Here is a 22,543-nt window from a genome sequence, read left to right on the forward strand (position 1 = left end):
GTGCGACACAACCTAAAAACAGCAACCTAAAAGACAAAGCCAGGCCAACTAAAAAAAGCAGCCACCTTCCAGTCAGTCCCAATTGGGCGTGATGAATAAGTGATAGGGCTGATAGGATAGGTTCAGGTTTTGAGCTGAGTCTTTGGAGGTCATTCTTCAGAAATGGCACGAGTTGAAAAGCAACTACTGAGGAGAATATACAGTACATTACCACTGTTTGGGAATAAATGAACATGACAGACTGCATAGCAAAATAAACCTAAATTAACAAACCTTCAGCACACAATAACGGGCCTTCTCGGTCTCTGTTATACTAAAGCAAATGGTGCTTCGGCACTGTACACTGAATTCCATGTGCTCAGGTTTCTTTAGTGCCTTTGTGTTTAGTGGTAACACTACCCCATTGTTGCCCTCTCACTTTACAGGCAAAGGTGCCGGATGAAGTTAAAATAATACAACTCGGGCCTATATTCCCTAACCCGCTTCATCAGCACAATTTTGAGAGTTTTTTTTTTTTTTTTTGCCCGAATACAGGCTTTATGCAAGTGTTGGGGCCTCCCATTGGGCGAAACTGGGCAGTCTGTGTACCATTTCTGAGACAGTGTGTGTTTATCCACTTTAATCTGTGCAATAACCATTCACCAAAAATGCGTTGTGCCCACAGCATATTGCACTCATCTCCCCCTTTTAGAGGAGACTACCATTTGCACTGGCTGGGGAAACACAAATATCGGTATTCTAATGGTTTCAATGACTTTCTCAGTTGGTGCAATGAGCCAGATTTGATTGGATTTCTTCCGGTGGAAACTAGTTTGCTGATCTCTTATTAGAAAGTAAAGAGCCGCTCTATTACAAGTTGACATAAGCCTTTGCTATGAAGTGTGGAAAGCAGTTAGATTTGATCAAATTAAATGCAGTGGAAATTACTGCTCAGGTATTCAGCAAGTGGAAACAGTCTTGGGTTTACAGCCTATGAAAAAGAAGTGTCGCAATTGCACTATTTCAGGCTAGGGGTCTTGAAGAACATGTCAAACCAATCACTGTGTAGCATTCATTTCAGCCAACTGCTGGAAAGGCTTCAGTAACAAAATACTACGGTTAAGCTCTTCAAGCTGCTTTAAACAAAACTCATTTTCAGGGCTTTTCAGCTAATAAGAGAACAATAATACTGTGATATTGTGGCCACCATTCAGACACATTATAGCCTACTACCTGTTCATGAAACTGAAATTGCCACTTAAAAGCCTAAATGGATTGGAATAAGTGCAATTGTTTGCATCCAAACAATCATTTCAAATTCTGTTGACACAACAATGGGGTCCTTGATTAAAAAGCAATTAAAACCTGCCAGGCACAGAAAGATGAGACGAAACTAACCAGAGGTAGTCTTACCTGTTCAGCTCCGTAGGCAGTGGCAAACTGCAGAAATTCCTCAATACGCACAAAACCATCACTGTCCTGGTCCAGGGCATTAAACACAGCCTTCAAAGAAGACAGATCGTCAACCCCTTCTGAAACACTGCCCCCCATTGGGAGTGAATTAGATGCCCCCACTTCCGACAGCAAGAGGCCTTCTGCAGTCTCTTCAGTCATCCACAGATTGCCAGAAGGCAAACCATCCAACTCCAGGGCTAGATCCTCAGGGCAGTCCTGAGTGTGAAGGACTGCATCCAGGTCAAGCTCTGCCTCTCCACTCCTTCCATTCAGCTCCAGACCAGGAAGTCCTTCCTGTAGGGTGCTCTCAGGGGGTTTTGGATCGGGTGTTTCCTTGTCGTGCATTGCATCAGCAGTCGGGCTGCTACTGCCAATCAGCTCTTTGTGTTCTTCTTGCCGGGCTGAGCCCAGAAAAACTTTCTCCTCCATTAAATCTACTGAGAGAGCCCCATCCAAGCCCTGGCCTCTGAGCAGTTCATCCTGGTGTGCGGCGTCTCCATCAGGGCAGGATGCGCAGGCTTCGGGTTCTTCTAAATAACGCTGGTGCCCAGGGAGACAGAAGTCACCCTCACAGCACTGTTTCAAGGGCAAACTAAAGGTCAGAGTGTCCACAGGAATGTTCTCCCCGGTATCATCCACATGCGAGCTCAAGCACCCCTCTTCAGAGGTGTGCAAGGCATGATCTTCAAAGCTAAGGCTGCCACTGATGTCATTGCTGGCTCCATTCTGTACGAGTCTGGATCCTTTCTGAACATTCAGTGTCTGGCTGTAGGCAGCGGAGCTGCAGGTGTGGGAGGGGCTGCTCGGGTGGCTCTCAGGTGACCCTTCCAGGATAGCGTTACTCACTGTGAGCGGATCCCTCACCAGCTCTAAGAATAAACCTTTGTCCTCAGTCTCAGATGACAGCGTCTCTCCGCCTTGTGACACCTGACTGCGGCTGCTCTCCTCGTGGTGTGAGAGAAGAGATGGCTCCTCACTGACACCCTGTGGGCTAGCCCCACTGGGAAGTGGGGCAGAGGGTGAGGAAGAGGAGATGGAGGAAGAGGCAGGCTCTGAACACAAGAATTTTTCCAGCAGAGAGAAATTGGTCTTATTAGATTCTTCATTCCAGGCTAAAACCTGCAAAGGTGGAGGCGTATTATTGAAACTGAGATGTTCTCCAGGACTGTTGTGAATATTCATCAGTTCCATGGGTACTTTGTCTTGGAAATCTAGTTGCAAAAAGGATGAATTGTCTTTTTCAGCAATTACGCTGCCTGCCACGGTCTGGACAGGAGTAGAAACTCTAAAATCAATTTGTTCATTAGAACTGACCTGAAGATTGGGCGCATCAGCAGGTTCACCCTCGGTGAGCTGCAAGGGTGGAAAGGAGTGGTTCTCCCACTGCAGCACAGGGCACTCTGACCTTTCATTCCAGGACATGATCCGATCAGCATCGGAATACCTGGAGTTCCGTAAAAGGTTGTCCAGATTTAAGGCATTTTCCTGGAGAATCTCATCCAGGTTAAGTGACACCAGCTCCTTTCCAGTCTCTCGGAAATCCAAGCCCGACTCCAGACTTTCTTTGCTCCCCTTAGGCAAAGCAGCCACTTTATCAGGATCTAAAACTAGAAATCCTAAAGAGGGCTTCTGCTCCAATTCCCAGTCTGCATGCCCACCAGGGCTGGACAGCAGAAACTGGTCCATTTGCTTTTATTATGATTAACGTTGCTTAGTATCCTGAGACAATTTGAAATGCTATTAACTTGGAAAAGGCAAAGACTGAAAGCTATCCTTAGTATGCCTGAAGACAAGTTGTTGTGATTCGACTTTCAACTGAAATTATCACTTCAAAAGTTGTTCAAAAGCATTCTCACGTTTCAGCAACGATTCAAGGAAAGTAGTCCAATATCTCAAATCCATTGCAGAAAGAATGACGCGGTTTTCCGAATTCTTATTTTTCCGCATTCAAATACCTTATTATGTGAGTTTATTTTCCTCTCGAAAACAGTAAAATGAGTTGCGTTTATGCTTATATTTTCCATTAGCATTAGAAAATGCCAGTAAGCAACATTATTAGCTGCTCATTATGCTATGAAAAAAATGTAGCGAATACAATGAATTTTGTTCGGCGTGTTTTCCATGGGCTATATTCATAAAACTATTTAACAGACCAATTCATGTCCTGGTAACCTCGCCAAAAAATGTAAATTGCATTGTTTTCATTCGTTACTGATCATTGATGACATATGAAAGCATCAACACCTGACTGAATCTTTCCAGTTGGCAAGAAAGCTGAGCCGAACAGCCCTGATGGTTGCTAAGCACCACCTGAGTGATATGTAAACCCAACAGTCGTAGCCTGTGTCAGTTGGCGTAGGCTAAATCTCCGGTGCAGTTTCTGAAATCACACTGATGAATCTAGCCGCTAGATAGTTCATGTGCTAGCTAGCTATCAATACCTAATTCAAACATTCTGGCAGTACAGCCCCCTCCCCTTCCCCCCACGCCAAAGACGAAACATACCATGCGAAAACTAGCTAGACAGCTTGTCAGTCCTCGCCTGCCGTATCTTGTAAATATTTAGACTAATTCAACCACATAACGTTATCAACGAAATATAGTTAACGTTGCTATCTAGACAGTTTGCTAGTCTAGCTTTATAACAAATTACCTAACGTTAGCTAATAACCAACCCCTGGCGGCACAGTAAAATATCTGGCATTCAAATCCACTTACACCTATGTAAAACGTGAATAACGCAACAATCACGCGATTACCTGTATAGCTAGCTTGCTAATTACCTAACGCGGTGCTGAAAGCTAGACTGATATTAGTTCCATACAAGCTAGACATTCACTGATAGTTATCGATAGATACAAGTATCCCGAAAATGACACGAACTTAGCTAGGTAATATTTAACTTGTCCAGCTTCCGTCTGTTTTTACTTTCTCCTCATTTAACAGTGGAACAGAAACGGCCTTCTCTGCGGTTCTCTTCTCAGTCTTCTTTCTGTTTATTTTCACGAGAATTCTGTTTGTCCCACTCAACCCTTTTCCCAAAGCGTCCGCAGACTCAGAAGACATCAGTGGGCCACCTGTATAAGAGGCTATATCTTACGATGTTTTCTTCAAGCCAGCTGTAATCCTTTCACGGTCGTGGGTAAGTCTTTCGAAAATGACCATCAGCGTGAAAGTACGAGTAATACAGTTCAGCTAGTTAGCGCGTAAGCTAGCTAGATTCCCAGTGTTGGTTCCGACCACACATCCATCGCTCTTTCTTGCTCTCATCAGCAGCTGCCCTGTTACCAACCGCATTCACAGCTACGTCACGAGACCTAGAGTACGCAGGCGCAATGAGCACGCCGCAGTGTGTCAACAGACCGAACACCGTGGCATAAGGGGAGGCAACTACATTATTATATGGAATTTTTCTCCGATTTTGTCGATAAATATAAATTAAGAAGGGTACATATTAAAGTTTCTTGCCGGCTATTGTTATTATGGCACTTGTAGTAATAGACGATGCCAGAAACCCACTAATTACTGGTGAGTTACGTTTAAGCAAAAACAGCAGTCAATAATAAAGAAGTTGTGCTGAACTGAATTTGTTTACAAATTATATGTAATGTGGACTCCCCCAAATAACCCCGTATTACCTGTTGGTACAGTATTTTGTACAGTAGTGCCCCCATGTGGCGATTCCTGGTAGTTGAGCTGGCTTTCCCGTAAATTATTTTCCTTGAAAGTACTACATACAGACCCCTCCATAACGTTCGGGACAAATACGTATTTTTCTTTTCTTTATTTGGCTTTGTACATAATTTAAGATTTGTAATTAAATTCACCCGTGGTTAAAAGGCAGATTCTCAGCTTTCATTAAATTATATTTATTTCAGGACACCAATATGTTCAGAACAAATGATGTAACAGTTGTTTCTGATTAGTTAGTTGTGTTCAATAGCTTCCTTAGAGCAGGTATTAGAGAGCTTTCAGCATATAGTCTTGATTCTAGGCTTTTGGTTGCCTTTGGAATCTGTTATTGGCATTTGTCAACGAGGACCTTAGTTGTGCCAATGAAAGTCAAGGATATCATTGTGAGGCTGAGAAATAATAATAAAAGTCAGAGACTTAGGCCAAACCTTAGGCTTTCCAAAGTCAACTGTTTAGAACATCATTAAAATGAAAGAGCACTGATGAGATTAGTAAGTCCAAAGGACCTGGAAGACCTCTACTGTTGGATGATTGAGGAATTCTCACCATAATGAAGAAAAACCCCAAACACCTGTCTGACAGATCAGACACACTCTCTCGGAGGTAAGTGTGGATGTGTCAGTGACTGCTGTCTGCAGAAGACTTCATGAATAGAGCTACAGTGGCTACACTGCAAGATTCAAACCATTAGTTAAATGATGATGGCCAGGTTACATTTGCTAAAGACCCTGCAGAGTTCTGGAAAAAGGTCTTGTAGACAGAAACTTAAGGCAACTAGCTCCCGAAACAAGCAGGAGCTGAAGATGCCTGACGTACAGGCCTGGCAGAGCATCACCAAAGAAGATACTCAGCACCCGGTGATGTCTATTGGTCATAGACTTCAAGCAGTCATTGTATGTAAAGGATATGTGGCAAAGCACTAAACATAACTACTTTCTTTTACATAAAATATGTCCCAAACATTGTGGTGCCCTGAAGTAGATGGGCAATGTATAAAAGCAATTTCTACACATAGAAACCAAAATGTATAAAAAGATATGTTTGAATAAAAGCTGAATGTGTGAATTGTTTAATTACAAATCTAGAATTGTGGAGTACAAAGCCAAATCAAGAAATGTCTTTGTCCCAAACATTATGGAGGGCACTGTAAGTATTGAAACATGATTCTTTTATTGAAAGTCTACTGTAGTTTCACTCGTAAGATCTTCAAAATAAATGCCAGGCGATGCTTTAGATGGGACTCTCATGTCCAGACAGATAACTATCAGCACTGTGCAAATACATCTTTATAGTTCAAAATACATCAAATAGTGGAGAATTCATGAACATGATCAATTCATTTCAGTTCAATTTTATCCACTATTTTGAAAATAACTGTAATTTTTTCCCCTCATAAACACATTTCACTATTCTTGAATTATTCAACTTTAATAATAATAATAACAATAATAATAATAATAATATTGTTATGTTAATTAATAATGGTAAGATAACCAAAGGAAAATTGATGTAAAAAGGCACAAACACAGAAGGTTAGATATTTTATTCAGGGAATTAAGAATCTCTACGTTTTGCATGCTGTAAATCTAAACCGAAAATGAAGTCCAAGCCAAAAAAGGTACCTCATACATATCAGAAAATGTAACTGTTTGATCTTGGAGGTATTCAAGAAAGATGCTTCCATTTACATGTTGCAATTTAGCAACAAAATTACTTTTAAAAGTGATATTGAGAACATTTCTGATGCTAAAGACAATAAAATTGTTACAATAAACCATCTGGTGCCAAGATGTTCTCTGTGTGTGTTCTCTTTCTCTCACTCTCTCCCAGTCCCGTTCTACTTATTTTTGGAAGCTTAAAGTATTGGGAAACAGAAGCATTCATTTGATGTTGCAAAGGATTTAGTTAGTGTAACTTTCTTTAGTCTTTTACTTGTCTTTCTTCAGTGTAGATGACCAGTAATCTAAAACAAAACAAGTGACAACATTTCATCAGGAGACAAAAAGTACTATTCTGTGTATTACACATTATTATAAAACAAAATTAGGAAACAGTAAATAAGGTTATACTTGCCACTGTAGTTTAAATGGCAGCATCTACGAACATTGCATGTACAAGCAAAAGCTCCGTAAGAAGGAGTTAAGAAGAAAGAATGGAACATGACTATAATGTAGTGAACTGTAGCTCTGGCCAAAATAATCAATTATAGTCATCATACCATTACCACCTGTATAAAAACTATTTACATTCCTTCAAACATTACCAAATATTGAACAGAGACTTAGTCACTCACAACTGAATGTTTACTAAACAAACCTGTAATATATTATAATGCCATAAAAGTTTAATCTTTTTAGTCTTATTTTGGAATATTTATTCTAAGCAGGGTATATAGGGCTACATAAGATTAATTTCTTCCAAATACATGAATGTCAGTTTGAAAAATATTATACATGCACATATCCACAAATGACAGAGATCCATTAACACATTATTTTAAATACACCATACTATCAATACATCTTCAGCATACTAGAGTGATGGGAATGCCAACAGACCTGACAACTGTCATAGCTTTGTCTTTGATCTTTAAAATCTAATTAAATGAATCAAAACCAGATTAGTCATTTTATCCCAAATCTGTCCCTTGAAGCACAGTTTCAGTAAAACACGCAAAAGAGGTAAAGTTGGGGGTTGGGATAGGGGTACACAGTAACATTGTCTATATGGTGGTCTATTACCCAGTCCACTCATGGCTTAAACAACATCTCCACAACGACCTCCTTTCCCTGCCGTGCCTTGGCCCAATCTCTACTTCCTTCTCCTACACACCTGGGATGGCCGAGTCGAGAGTCAGAGTTTAGCAGATTGGGAGAAGGCTATACCCAGGAGTGCAGGCAGGTTGTTCGCAGAGGTGAGCCAGCTGCCCCCGTCCGCCACCAGGCAGGCACCAGTCACGTACGAGGACGCCCGGCTGGCCAGGAACAGCACCCCGTGGGCCATCTCAGTCTTGTTCCCGGCCCGCTGCAGCGGGATGGTCTGGAAAGCACCGCTGGTATCCGCCCCCATTCCACCTGAGATTGATGGACAGGGGGAAGAGGGTAGCGGAAAGGATGTGGAGGGGTGCAGATGTAAAAGAGGGGTGTGCAGATAAAAAAACATTAAAAATAAAAATCAGAAGGGCAAAGCAGAGACAGTGGAAACAGACTGAAGGCGGGATGGAGAAAACGACCAAACTGATGGGAGAAATTTTCCAAAGTAATTTCCTCATCCGATTGGTAGATCTGTTCTTCACACTGTTCGGGGGACCACTATCATGCACAACCTCCATTTACCCAGGCGGCGGAATCCCTCTGTGCCTGAGATTGGACCAGGTGCCAATGTGTTGAGCCTAACACCGCTTGGTCCCCATTCTACTGCAAGGTGTCTAGTCATGGCATCTGTGTCAGAGAGACAGGCAAGGCATGAGAGCAGGAAGCACGGAGAGAGAAAGAGAGCAAGAGCACAAAAGTAAGGAGAGAAAGAAACATTATCAGTCCACTATACAAACTACGAAAAAATGCATTTCATGTGTAAAATGATCCATGGATGGCTAAACCCACTCCTCACCATTGGCAGCCTTTGCAGACCCAGCATGCACCTGGAGAGCTTGGCCCTTGTAGCCCAGAGTTGCTGAGATGTTTACAATGGAGCCACCATGATCCTGGATAATCAGACACATATACAAGGCTGTTACTAGATGCATTTGATAAAACCAATAAAAAAACTCCTTTATGATTTTTATTTTCTGATTATTGTTGACATGTTAAAATGTGAAGATTACAAAAGATTCGAATACTGTTTTACATGTGAAGGACAACATGGAGGGTTGCCTCACATTTATAGCAAGCATCATTGTACTCTACCTTGAACCACCTTTCATAGACCACCTTGCTTGTGTTGAATGTGCCCATGGTGTCAATTTCCATCACCGTCTTAAAGGCATTGAAGGACAGGGAAGTGGCAGGGCACAGGAAGTTACCTGCAGCATCTGATGAAAAAAACACAGATCTGAAAAGAGCTTTTCAGTGCTTCCTGATGACACATTTCTCAACAGAATCACTCTTCATGCAAGATTACATTACAGAGCAACTTACACAACTTTTACATTTCATCCATTTATACAGCTGGATATATACTGAAGCAATGCAGGTTAAGCACCTTGCTCAAGAACCAGTGACCTTTGGGTTACAAGACCAGTTCCTTACCCATTATACTATACTGCCACCCCAAGATCAAAGAAGCTCAGGAAGGCAAGTGCAAGGACAAACAAAATGACATTAATATTAGGGAACATATGCAATCCATCTAAATGATGAGCAAGCTCGTCCGAAGTAAACGTCAAAGGAATTGTTTTTTGAACATGGTGGAAGGCAAGGCATTTCTAATGTTGGCCTTCAGCACACTGATGCCACGATCCTGGCAAACAGTCAAATCTTAAAGAGCAGACAGCCATGTCTGAAATGATAAGAGTTATGATACAGAAATATTCAGAACATGAACAACCACCCATCTACTAAAAACTCCCATACTTCCACCTTTCTCTAAGCAATAGAAAGCAGTGCAATCAAGAGTTTGAGAACTGATATCTGTAAGTCAAAGCAACTATCACCAACTTCATGAGTAAGGATTTAAACACATGATAAAGTCCATTGAGCCACTGAGATAATGTTTAAAGAAGGCAATTTAGTTAACCCTATCCTTCCAAAGTTCCACTCAAGTTCCATTCCAGTGAAAAACAAACTATTATGTCCTTTCTGTGCAGTAAATCAATTCCAAACAGATCCAGCAAATGTAAGGATTTTCTAGAAGAAATCCCTATGTCACCACAGTCTTAAAGTAATTTCAAGCAAATCATAAAAAGCTCTTTGCTTTTTTGCTGAAGTTTCACAAGGCATGCATTCAGAGATGAAATGTGCTCTCCTATGGTGTGGTGTGTAAGCTACGTGGAGGTACAGACTATTAATGAGGATGTCAATTCTTCCAAACTCTTTCAATGCCTCCTCGACAGCTGCGGAAATGGTTTCTGGCTGTCGGACGTCCATGCGCAGAGCCAGGCAGCGCCGCCCAGTGGCAGAACTTAACTTCTCAGCCGCCTGTCAGGTAAAAAATGTGTCAATTCGCTTGAATAACACAATATGCAAATTCAACGTGTAAAACACATCTTTAAAACTGAAACCAGAGTCCAGGTTAATGCTACTGAACTGTAATCTGAAACTAGAAATTGAGCATCAAAATTCTTATTATGACCTCATGTTTTCCACTGAGATATCATCTCTCTGACTGAATGAATAATTAATCAGTAAGCCTTGAGACCTCAGTGAGCCTCTCCAGATTCCTGCTGCCAATCACTGTGTCACAGCCATGCCTGAAAGGGTAATGAGTATGGTGAGGCAGGTACAGTTACAATTCACACACATGCATGTTTAAAGTGGGTGCAAAGGTAGAATCCTTGATTAGAAAGTGTTACCACCTCATTAGCACTTCTGAAATTCGGAATCCAATTCCAGATCCACCGCCAGTTATGAAGGCAACATGGTCTCTGAAACCAAAATTTATCTTGTATTTATTCTGAATTCAAAAATCATAGCTACAGTCCCCTCCAAAAGTATTGGAACAGCAAGGTCAGTTCCTTTGTTTTTGCTATACACTGAAGAAAATTGAGTTTGAGGTCAAAAGATGTACATGAGATGACAGATCCAAATTTCAGCTTTTATTTCCTGGTATTTTTATCTAGATTTGTTAAACAACTTAGAAAATATCACCTTTTCTATCAGACAACCCAATTTTTAGGTGAGCAAAAGTATTGGAACATGTGACTGACAGGTGTTTCTTGTTGCCCTGATATGTCCTGTTAGATTGATTGGTTAAACAATAAATAGTTCTGAATATCTACTCTTGGTTTTAGCCTTGGGTTTTGCCTGTGAAAACTGCACTTGTGTTATAAAAGATAAACTAACATGAAGACCAGCGAGCTGTCTTTGGGAGAAAAGCAAGCTTAGAAAAGAGGGGAAATCGATCAGAGCCATTGCACAAGCATTGGGGATACGACAACTTGGAATGTCCTGAAAAAGAAAGAAACCGCTGGCGTACTGAGAAACAGATATCGAACAGGTCGACCAAGGAAAACAACAGCAGTTGATGACAGAAACATTGTGAAAGCTGTGAAGAAAAACCTCTTTTTTTCTTCTGACATCAGTCAGTGACATCACAAACAATCTCCACAGGACAGGGGTGAAGGTATCTCAATTAACTGTTCAAAGAAGACTTAGAGAGCAGCAAAAAAGAGGCTATACCACAAAATGCAAACCACACATCAGTAGTAAGAATGGGAAGACGAGATTACAATTTGCAAATTAGTACAGAGATGAGCCACAAAAGTTCTGGAACAAAGTTTTATGGACTGATGAGACCAAGATTAACCTCTACCAAAGTGATGGAAAGGCCAAAGTGTGGAGAAAGAACGGATCTGCTCATGATCCAAAACATATAAGCTCATCTGTGAAGCACGGTGGAGGAAGTGTCATGGTTTGGGCTTGCATGGCTGCTTCTGGAGTGGGCTCACTAATCTTTATTGATGATGTAACTCATGATGGTAGCAGCAGGATGAATTCAGAAGTCTACAAAAACATTCTGTCTGCCAACTTACGGAGAAATGCGTCCAAACTAATTGGGAGGAACTTCATCATGCAGCAAGACAATGACCCAAAACACACTGCCAACACAACAAAGGATTTCATTAGGGAGAAAAAGTGGAAGGTTTTAGACTGGCCAAGTCAATCACCAGAACTTAACCCAATTGAGCATGCATTTCACCTCCTGAAGAGGAGATTGAAGGGAAAACCCCCCCCCCGAAACAAACAACAACTGAAAGAGGCTGCAGTAAAAGCCTGGAAAAGCATCACAAAAGAAGAATGCAACAGTTTGGTGATGTCAATGGGTCGCAGGCTTGATGTAGTTATTGCAAGCAAGAGATATGCTACCAAATATTAAGTGTTATTTGCTTTCATTTACTTAAATACTCTCTGTTCCAATACTTTTACTCACCTAAAAATTGAGTGGTCTGATACCAAAGGTGCTATGTTCTAAGTAGTTTAACACATCTAGGTGTAAATACCAGAAAATAAAAGCTGAAATTCTGAACTCTTGTCTCATGTTCATCTTTTTATCTCAATCCCAAATGTATTCAGTGTATTGCGAAAACAAAGGAATTGGCCTTGCTGTTCCAATACTTTTGGAGGGGACTGTATATACATTTTTGACAGACACTGCACACAGACAGAGTAAATGTGCAGCGATTTTTTACTTACTTAAGCAAGTCTGGGCTGTAAATGTAAGTGTAGGTGGTCATACAGTCATCTGTTTCCACGTCTTCGGGCAACTCAGATATCTTCGTGTGTTCCTCTGCCATCCTTGCGCTGCTGCCCAGCAGACCAATATGCAGCTATAGTTCAATGGGTCTTTGTTTGGACACACTCGCGCTCCAGTTAGAGAAACTGTAAAAGTGCATTATACGTAGCATATCATCTAAACACCTGCATAAAACGTTTGTACTTCTTGATGTCTTACATAAAATGTAGCAAGCCAAATAAAAATACACTAGCTGAATGTAGCTAAGTTTTGCTAAAGTTAGATTTTAGCCAATGAGCAGTGAAATATTGTGCTGCATTTCAGGATCTAGTTCCATGCATAAAAATATGGTCAATGGCCACAGACATATCTTGTAGTAGATGGATGACAACCTAGCTAACAGTGATTGGTGTGATTTGAGTAACTAGTGACAGCTATCGATACCTTGCTCGATAACAGAAGGCAGAAAACAGAAGTAAACGTAAAAATAACATGCAACCGCATCAAAGTAACCCAGAATTAAATAGCTACAGCTTGCAAAACAAGAACTTAAATATTCAGAAAATGTTTAAAAACTACACAGACGACCTCATTTTGCAAACTAACAATGTACTCACCTTGTTATCACCAAAGAACTTCGGTCTTCAAGGTTTTCTATATTTGAATCCCTAGTGCATATTGGGAAATGTAGTGCGAATGAACAATTCCGTTCGTGCATTGTGGGCGTTGTAGTTGTCTACAGTCACCGACAATAACTCCGAAGAGGCAAAGTCTCTGATAACACTGCAATAACATGCCCCTTTCATGTTCTGCACATGTTCTTATATATCTCGATGGCTGTTGCACAAGTATGTGTGTCTTCCATAAAAGTGGAACATACACTTTCTAAAGTAGCTAATGAGATATTGTGTTTAATGTAGAGTTAAATGCAAATGTACTTGAGAAAAATAGAGCAGCAAGTTAGTTCTTATTTAAAAAAAAAAAAAAAAAAAAAACTGGTTTATGTTTTCAGCACTAGAACTTCAATATACAATAATCTCTTAGGAATGAGTACTAAAATAAGGCAAAAAAAAAAGGCAAATAATAAAAAACTGACCCATCCTGCACCCTTTTGTGTATACGAGTACTAAAAGTGCATTTTAAAAGATCACTTAAGTTCCAAGATTTACAGTACAAAGACTGATTTATATTACCATTGTTCTTCTTGTTAGGCATATTCAAGCCAATATAATTTAACATTCCAATTGTTGAAGCCAACACTTAAATTTTAATAGACAGTCAGATAGATTGGCTATACAACTGCCAAAAAAATACACTAAAGGACAACAAACACACAGCCAATGATTTCAGTGGAAATATTTAATTAAAAACAAATCCAACATAGCCTTGCCATAATTAAGGCAAATATTTACAATATTATATACTGAATTGGTTCTTAATTTGGCACAGTTTATTTAGCATGGCCAGGGTGATGGGGTGAACTTGTCAGTTTTTCTTTTTATCTATACACCACTTTCCAGAACTCCGACTTTTCCATGACAATGTCCTTGACAACCGCAGAAGTCCAAAATGATGTTTAGGTAAATATTTACAGACAAAAATTACACCGAGAGAGGAAAAGTTAACTGCTTTTGTTCAAGTTTATCAGGTGTATTTTCTTTGACATTCTTTTTATGTTTGGCAATGTAATTTATAGATAACATTATCCATTTAAACAATTCAGTAAAGTCCACACACTGAAACTCATACACTGATACACCTTTATTCAACAACAAACTTTCAATCCTGTGTAGATCTTCATCAGGCAAAACCAATTTTATCAGACAAAGATCTACAGAGGATTGAGATGTTCTTGTTGAAAAAAGGTGTATATTGATTTTTAATACACAGGGTTCACTGAATTGTTTATGTTGCTCACCCATCCCAACATGATTTTGATGTGAGTATATTCACCATTATTACCTAACATTATCAATTTCACATTATTTACATCTGAAAAATCAATCTCTAATCTGAAGATTAAATTAAGATGACAATAATCCTATTAAATAACTAGAGCACATAAACACTTTATATGAATTGTAAACATTAGAATGCAATTTTATCTGATTAAAATGTAAGCTATCTTGTGAAGGGTTCATCTCGGTCCATTGTCTTTTTTTGTAGCTTGTGGTACTCTTTTTTATTTTGATCTTCATTCTGCATTGTAATGACAACATACCTGTAACAGTCAGAAAATAGAGACCTTTAAATGGCTTATTAGTAACAAGTGTCACACAGTATTTGTGAACATTACATTACATTACATTACAGGCATTTAGCAGACGCTCTTATCCAGAGCGACGTACAACAAGTGCATAGGTTTCAAGATGTAGAGGCGCAAAAGAAACACTAGAGTGAAGTAAGGATCGTAGTGCCAGAAGTGACCACATCGATCAGGACTCCAACCCTGTAGAGTAAGCTTGTTCAGCAGCAAGAATCCTACCCAGTACAAAGTACAAACTAGCACTGGAATCACACCTAATCATACAAAAACAATCCTACCAGATACACTAACATAATCAAATTATCCTAGCTAGGTACAATGAGCTGAACTATAGGCTAGGGAGGGGTGGGGAGAGGTGCAGCCTGAAGAGATGAGTCTTCAGTCTGCGTTTGAAAGTGGTGAGATTCTCTGCTGTTCTGACCATCACGGGGAGGTCATTCCACCAGCGAGGGGCCAGGACAGACAGCAGACGGGAGCGGGAAGTGCAGACGCGAAGAGGGGGAGGTGCCAAGCGTCCAGAGGTGGCAGAACGGAGAGGTCTGGCTGGTGTGTAGGGTCTGATGATCCTCTGAATGTACCCTGGTGCTGACCCCTTAGCTGCCTGGTATGCAAGCACCAAGGACTTAAATTTGATGCGAGCCATAACAGGCAGCCAGTGGAGGTCAGTGAGCAGGGGGGTGACATGGGAATGTCTGGGGAGGTTGTAGACCAGACGCGCTGCAGCATTTTGGATGAGCTGCAGGGGTCTGATGGCGGATGCTGGCAGACCAGCCAGTAGCGAGTTGCAGTAGTCCAAGCGGGACAGGACCATCGCTTGAACCAGGAGCTGGGTTGCGTAGGTGGTGAGGAAGGGGCGGATTCTCCGGATGTTGTACAGGAAGAACCTGCACGTTCGACTCACCGCCGTGATGTTCTGGGAGAGGGACAGTCTGTTGTCCATGAACATATTCCTGACAAGAGAAAAACTGCGAGAGGAAAAACCTGACTGTTTATATATTTGTCTCCTTTTGTTTCACTGTAAGCAGTATGACAGGCTCAAGAAACAATCCTGATTGGGTGCACTGAACCTCTGTGCCCTTGCCAAAATAAAAATGTGTACTGCATAGAAACCATGGCTATAGACTTTGAAACCTGACACAAATTACTCAAGCCATTAAAATGTTGTTTTTGAAACCCCCATTCATGACTTGGAAAACCTAATACAAACCTAATGAGTGTTCTGATTAATTATTTATTCTGAAGTAAATTGTACTGAATTGTACTGATTGTGGTGAAATTATGGTTAAATGATTAAGAGTTAATTTCACGGATGTTTGGGGGGGGGGGGGGGGGGGTAATGCTGAAACAGAGAATGAAGAGAGGTGGGTGTTGTCCTTGGTATAGATAGCAGCGTGCAGGGAGTAACAGAGTCTTGTTCAATACTCTCATGGTGAAAGTATTAGTCCCACAGAAAAAATAAGTTGTGGGACCAGGCTGCAGGTTTAGTCTGATTCCCTGCTTTGTCTGCATTGGACTGCTGGGTAGTGGAAACACAAGTGTGACCTATAATGACACAATTAAAGGTAATCCTAGTGTTGCCATGGTGCAATTCTGGTAGGCAGCACACTCTGCTCCCTGTCTCTCATAGCTCGTATATTTTGTTGTGATCACAGCAGTCCCAGTCCATCAGCTCTTTGCAGTCAAACCACAGCTGGATCTCCCTTTGGGCTCCCTCTACTGAGTCACTGGCATGGACCACGTTCCTGAGGGAAGCAGGCAGACAGACACCACACAAAAAAGAAAGGTCACCATGAGCTGGAGACATGGAATGCACCATTTGCCTAAAGCAGTGGTAACCAACCATATTTCTGGAGATCTACCATCCTGCACGCTTTCACTCTAACGAAACAAAGCACACCTCATTCAACAGTTAGAGATCTTGTTGAGTTGCTTATTAGTAGTCAGTTGTGCCAAAGTAGGGTTGAAATGTAAACCTACAGGACGGTAGATCTACAGGAGCAGGTTGGTTACCACTGGTCTAAAGCCTAGAGCACATTTTACAATTTGAGTGAAATAAATTAATTGTCGAGTGAACCTGACACATGCTACACGAACTCCAAACCTGGCAAGTCTGGGTTGACAAAACACACATTCACCTCACAAACGTTAAGAATCCGATTATTCATATACCCTTGAAAAGATTTAGAGCCATACAGTCCTGCCTAGTTATCACTGGTGCTGCTATATAGGGCTACAATGCCCTTATTATATTTCCAGGAAACACAGGAAGTCACAAAAAAGTCCACTTGTTCTCTGTGTATTTTTGGCTGAATGAGTATGTCTCTGTCACTGTGTTTTTCTTTTTCATTGGTTCTCTCAGTGCTCATTTATTTTGCTGTGGCTGTACAAGAATTAATAATAACTTTTCATGAGTGGTTATTTCACACTGGCAGTTGGCACATTGACAATGCTAAACAGAAATTGGCAAAAATGTCAAAAATGTTCGGTATTCACTTGTAGCTTGTAAATTATCATCTCTCAGAAGACCTGATAGGCCACAATACCTGATCTGTTAAGCCAAGTTCTGATTTCAGACTGCACATGCAAATTTCATCACCCATCTTGCTAAAGAAAAAGAGAATTAGTGTAATTGGAATTCAGCTCAGACAAGCAAAGCCCAAAGACAGGCTTTTAAGAAAATAATTGTGCTGATATAGTTTAAAGCCCCAAAAAGACTCTGGCCGGGCATCATTACCGGCTAACATGGATGCCAAAGTCCCCTCGTACAGTCCCAGGGTCTGCCTCTGCTGGGTTGGTCTTCCCCACCATCATGCGACATGTTTGTACCACATTGTATCCCTCCCACACCTTAAAGGCAGAGAATTGGACATGTACAGAATTCCTACAGGGTAAACTTCTATTGGCAAGGCTGCCACAGAGTAACCTGAAACTGAACAACAATAACTTAACTGGAAGAGGTTACAGTGATCACCATTCAGCTACAGCTGCCTTTTCTCTCATCTGTTAGAGCACTTCTCGCCATCTAAATTCTGTGTGCAGATTGGCTGGTTTGGACAAGCAGCCGATGAAAGTAGTTACTCAGTCTGGACATTTAAGATTTTAGCATTTACGTTCCAGAAGGGAAGAAAGTCAAATAAAGATTACTGCTGACTATTCATGTTGTCCTTTATGTGCTGCTATAGAGGACTAATAATCAAACAGACAGGGTACGAGAGCTTTAGCCTATACAGTATGAAACAATATTCGCAAGCCTGGAGTGGAGGCACTTGTACGAGATGGTTTTGTTCTGGCCAATTTAATTTTTTATTATTTTGATGGAGCTGCTAAAGGACCACTCATCTGACAGCTAATTGCCACTGAAGGACTTTTCTTAATATCCCTCCTGTAAACAAATCTGTGCTCCAAAACAAATTAATGGCTAACTAGTATAATTTATTATTCTGAGTACCAGTTTTTTTATTTATAATTTGTTGGCATTAATTTAACATCAATAAAGAAATAGTTTTTCTTCTCTTTTCTAAGGACACCAAATCACATATAGGAAAAACCTATAAGCAGATATGAGGAGTATTCACAATTCTGTGAAGCAAATCGTCCTGTCAGTTAGATTCAAAACCAGCAGAAAAAGTCCTGCTCCCAACCCTGGACTCACCAATTGATAAATGCTGTTCTCCAGGATTAATGCCTTGCATTAACCCAAAGGTTCATTGGAACATGCCAACTGCCTGTAACTATGAATTAATTTAGAGCTGGGGGTTGTGAACCTGCTTTCCCACCTCTAAATTAATTCTTAATTACAAGAAGATACTTCCCACAGATCTTCAAGAACTGTACCTCAGAATAAATACATGAGACATGCATCAGAATGAAACCTGAAATTGTCCAAACTCATTAACATTGAATTTGATGACAAAGCTCATTTATAACTGATTATCAAATAATCAGCGTGGTCACTCACCATGACAACCACAGGGCCAGAAGACATGTAGCAAAGCACTTCAGGGAAGAAGGGCTTCTTCTGGAGGTTTTGGTAGTGCTGAGACAGCAGGTCCTCTGGAGCCTAAGGAGATAAATGAAGACATCACTCCAAGGGTACTTATTTACTTCACTGCCCCGTAGAGCCACCATCAAAGCCTCATGCCACTATCAATCATAGCATTGCTTCTATAAGGTCCCCAAACTGAGCTTACTGCAGTCATTGCTTAACTGTAGTCTTTAATATGTATCACCATATGATCTCACCTTCAACATCTTCAGACCCACCAATTTGAAGCCCCTCTTTTCAAAGCGTTGGACTACCTGGCCCACCAGACGGCGTTGTACTCCATCTGGCTTCACTGCAATTAGTGTGCGTTCCCTCAAATCTGCAATCCCTGCACCACAAGTGTGCACATACACACACACACACACACACACACACACACACGTGTGTATGTATACAGTGCACAAACACACAAGCACACACAAATAGTTTGAGATTGATATGTGGGTCAACATCCCCATTCTAATTTATTTTTAGGCCGGCACCTCTGTCACATGCATAAATTCCTTTGAGCAGTTTTTCTTCGTACACGCTGTTATTATGGGATACTACAGTGTGAGCTGTGTCAAGATGGTCAATTTAATTCTACTGATCAATTAATAAAAGACACTGAAGCCTTCAGAAAGTTACATCCTGAGCCAGTGCATGCTCTTTCCAATTTAGTCCAGCTCAATTACTGGAAATCCATTTAACAAAGTGCTCAAGAACAAATGGCCTCTAATCTGAGCTGGCAATGTGATTTTCATGAATTGGGCTCAACATTGCTAACCACTAAATGCACCCTGTACGTTCTGTTCTCAGTGAAGTGTACAGCACCACTGCATAAACCAGCATCTCAGTCACAATATGACCATAATGTAAACCTGTAAGAAATGTTATCAGGACTTTTTTGCTAGTGGTTGATGGGGATTTCCAACAAAAAAGTACACTAAATCATAAAAAATATTATCTATTTTGTACTCCTGTATTAAGCTCATTTAGAGATAAAAACCAGTAAAGACGTCTATAGCTACTAAGTTATAATAACTGAGTGTATGTCTACTGTACTCAAAATGAAGCACTTTCAAACTGGGATCCAAGGGTGATTTGGGTTTGTGAATGCAAAAAGGGAACGCCAGGTCTAAACAGGTACAAGTTTCTGGCTATATGAAGAGATAAAGTGTATCCGATCTCCCTCAGGCCACCCATTGGAGTTTCTGTGACAGGTTCTACCAAACACTACTAAAATCACAACATAATTGTTGAACTAAAATGCTTTCTTAACCTCGAATAAATAAATAAATAAATAAATAAATAAATAAATAAAAATTCAAACGCATCCGATGTTGAATTAATCTAAATGATCTGTTCTGAAAACAAATATTTTCCAAGTTGTTGTGACACCACATAGCTGCAAAGGAAGCAGGAATTCTTATAAGGAGAATCACATGTATTCCATACAGTCTCTGCTAGTATGCTTTATATCAGTCTCTAAAACACACATAACCAATGACACGTATAATAACAAACGATTGCATGGCAGTCGTGAACGAGACAAACCTGCCGTGGTGCAGTAATAACTGAAGCCAAAGTTACTGTTCTGACATTGATGGAATTTGGTTGGAGTCCGCGCAGGAACATAACTTAACTTAGAAACACGCTGACTAATTACAAGGTGTCTCAAACAACGTTGGAACAGCACCATGTTCGAATATTGACGGATGAAAAGCAACCCTTTAAATTACTGCAATTAAAAAATATCAGTTTAAGTTTAAATAAAAAATAAAAGCCTGTTCAGAGCACAAATATTTGTGACTTTGTCCCGTCCACCCTTTGCAATGCAAATCCACAGACACCGCAGTTTTAAATTTGCAACATACAACCTCAAATAAACTCTCGAATGCTGGCGTTGGCTGCCTTTTGGTCAACAACTCCACCTCCTCTCGGAAGCGCAACTTTCCAAGGTGGTTAAAGGGTCATATTAACCCCCGAGCAGCCAAGCTTCAAACATCAGTAGTGCAAGCCCTCGAGGCTATGTGCGACAGCTACAGCATGTCTATTTCATCAGGTAATTTTTTTTTGTCTGGAGATTATTCACGAGACCGACTAGTTTTGCATATGTTGTTTCACTACTTGTTTAACTTTTCCAGCGCGTTTCAGGTTAAGCCTTCAAATACCTAAAAAATCAATAACATTACTTGCGCAAAACAAGTGATGTTAATGATTGCTCGATATGTGCAATATTATAAGTGGCAATTACTGGCTACATCCCTGTATTTTTATAGGGCAAGTCGAAACACATTCCTTCGTGTTTCTGCTTATTACATGCGTGTCAAAGGCGTAATCACAAGGAAGACATTTTGAACTCTTGAAACAGATGCTGCATGTGTATACAACATTCTATATGTGAGGTACCCATCTCACAAATAAGCAGAGACAGACAAACATGTACCATTGGGTAAAAACAAGAACAACGGGTCATTTACCTCAGTGTCAAGGCCAGTGATAGATCACCCGTTACTGCCTGAATATGACACTGCAAACGCAAGCTTCATCTGAACCAAGTTGAATTGATTGACTACATTTTTTATTCTGCTAATTATACATAAATAACAGAATCCTACTGGGGGCACATTCAGGAGAGCAGTTTGGGAATTTCCTATGACAATTAGCCATCATACACACCATACCTGTCGAGATATATTTTTAAAAATGGTGACAAGCTGGTAACGGCAATTTTCCAAATCCATAGCATTCTCATAAATCACTATCTATAATTCAAAGAGCACATTATTGAAGTACTTTTAATTGTAATGAAACAGATCTACAATTTGGCTGTTTGGCAGACACTGAGCAGCTGACTACCAGTCTTACACCTGAGCTACTTACTTGATTCTGTATGCATTTTGCCCTTATATTGTCTTTTTTATAGTGTGAAGCACTTTGAGCTGCTTGTGTTTTTTGTTTGAAAGGTTTACCACTAGCATCACCATGTGCATTGAATTGGTGCACAAAAATGTACAGATTGTTCTGTACTGAGTCTAACACCACCTTTCTTCTCATTCCCCAGTACGGCAAAGGTGACTTCTCAAGGACTGGACGGCACCATCTGGGATTTCTGACAGACATCTCCGTCACACATCAACCGAAAAGACAATGACAAGTGACACCCACCTGCAGTTTCATTTAACATACCTTTCACACCAATTCTCAGGCGCTAAATATACCACCATATTCCTTGTACTGCACGGTGTCTCCTTCACAACGTGTTTAAGAGCTGAGCTAGATGGTTCTTGGTACAGTAATGGGGCACACCATGTCTTCCACAACAAGAACACTTAATGTAATCTCCCATTCTGAGGTTAGCATGCAATAATTCATTTATGACAGCCAGGATATGACAGATCTACACAGCTGCACAGCATCATTATCTTCCCAAAATTTGGGGGTCGGCCTGTGGGTGTGTCTGCTGAGGCTATTGACTGGATTCAATTATTTTTATTTGTAACTTGTGATGGGCCCAGCCACAAGATGGGTCTGGTGACAGTAATGACATTATAGAAGTATAACAAACATTTGACCACAACAAAAGCATTGACTACAACATAATTTGACTGCATTTGACTGCATAAACCCGTAAAACAGCTGGTGCAGAAGGCATTTCACGCACTACGTCTCCCATGAACACCACAATTTTCAGACATCTTAAGACAACACATTTCGCATAACACCACACCATC

General features: G+C 40.6%; 3 protein-coding genes across 11 annotated transcripts in view; all 3 read right to left on the reverse strand.

Moving 5' to 3' along the window:
* The window catches only part of rab11fip3 (RAB11 family interacting protein 3 (class II)), a 53,244-nt gene extending 48,504 nt beyond the window's left edge, over positions 1-4,740 (reverse strand). For 2 of the 4 annotated variants that reach the window (XM_064322311.1, XM_064322310.1), the window contains exon 1: positions 1,393-4,740. In XM_064322311.1, coding sequence (XP_064178381.1) covers positions 1,393-3,120 — 1,728 coding nt within the window. In that variant the 5' untranslated portion in view covers positions 3,121-4,740. The remainder of the gene's footprint in view (positions 1-1,392) is intronic. The other 2 variants (XM_064322314.1, XM_064322313.1) reach the window with 2 other exon arrangements.
* Positions 4,741-6,655: 1,915 nt separating this feature from the next.
* Positions 6,656-13,270, reverse strand: decr2 (2,4-dienoyl CoA reductase 2, peroxisomal). 3 transcript variants are annotated; one of them, XM_064322316.1, is made up of 10 exons: positions 13,134-13,270; positions 12,477-12,662; positions 10,640-10,708; positions 10,483-10,534; positions 10,127-10,262; positions 9,033-9,157; positions 8,737-8,830; positions 8,463-8,567; positions 8,013-8,201; positions 6,656-7,090 (listed from the first exon to the last, which is right to left on the reverse strand). In XM_064322316.1, exons 2-10 carry the CDS (start codon positions 12,575-12,577, stop codon positions 7,056-7,058), a joined length of 906 nt encoding a protein of 301 aa, XP_064178386.1. In that variant the 5' UTR covers positions 12,578-12,662; positions 13,134-13,270; the 3' UTR covers positions 6,656-7,055. The 3 variants fall into 3 exon arrangements, with proteins under 3 accessions (XP_064178386.1, XP_064178388.1, XP_064178387.1); XM_064322318.1 differs by having other exon boundaries at positions 7,960-8,201; XM_064322317.1 differs by lacking the exon at positions 13,134-13,270 and adding an exon at positions 12,961-13,097.
* A 2,832-nt stretch (positions 13,271-16,102) lies between these two features.
* LOC135248095 (nucleoside diphosphate kinase, mitochondrial-like) lies at positions 16,103-20,834 on the reverse strand. 4 transcript variants are annotated; one of them, XM_064322320.1, is made up of 6 exons: positions 20,364-20,680; positions 19,025-19,155; positions 18,741-18,842; positions 17,517-17,629; positions 17,326-17,386; positions 16,103-16,524 (listed from the first exon to the last, which is right to left on the reverse strand). In XM_064322320.1, the coding sequence occupies exons 1-6, from the start codon at positions 20,506-20,508 to the stop codon at positions 16,504-16,506; spliced, it is 573 nt and encodes a 190-aa protein (XP_064178390.1). In that variant the 5' UTR covers positions 20,509-20,680; the 3' UTR covers positions 16,103-16,503. The 4 variants fall into 4 exon arrangements, with proteins under 4 accessions (XP_064178390.1, XP_064178393.1, XP_064178389.1 ...); XM_064322321.1 differs by having other exon boundaries at positions 16,484-16,524; positions 17,326-17,382; XM_064322323.1 differs by lacking the exons at positions 17,326-17,386; positions 20,364-20,680 and adding an exon at positions 20,687-20,834.
* Between the last annotated feature and the right edge of the window lie 1,709 nt (positions 20,835-22,543).

Source organism: Anguilla rostrata, chromosome 2, assembly GCF_018555375.3.
Source record: "Anguilla rostrata isolate EN2019 chromosome 2, ASM1855537v3, whole genome shotgun sequence".
Lineage (NCBI taxonomy): Eukaryota > Metazoa > Chordata > Actinopteri > Anguilliformes > Anguillidae > Anguilla > Anguilla rostrata.

Excerpts from the sequence above, each read along its gene's own strand:
- decr2 (XM_064322316.1), bottom strand. The coding sequence starts at position 12,577 with ATGGCAGAGGAACACACGAAGATATCTGAGTTGCCCGAAGACGTGGAA. Across the intron at positions 8,202-8,462 it reads AGAGGGATTCCGCCGCCTGG|GTGGAATGGGGGCGGATACC; the intron begins GTAAATGGAGGT and ends CATCAATCTCAG. Across the intron at positions 7,091-8,012 it reads CAACCTGCCTGCACTCCTGG|ATTACTGGTCATCTACACTG; the intron begins GTATAGCCTTCT and ends GTTTTGTTTTAG.
- LOC135248095 (XM_064322319.1), bottom strand. The coding sequence starts at position 20,508 with ATGGTGCTGTTCCAACGTTGTTTGAGACACCTTGTAATTAGTCAGCGT. Across the intron at positions 19,156-20,363 it reads TTATTACTGCACCACGGCAG|GGATTGCAGATTTGAGGGAA; the intron begins GTTTGTCTCGTT and ends CTTGTGGTGCAG. Across the intron at positions 18,843-19,024 it reads TGGGTCTGAAGATGTTGAAG|GCTCCAGAGGACCTGCTGTC; the intron begins GTGAGATCATAT and ends TTATCTCCTTAG.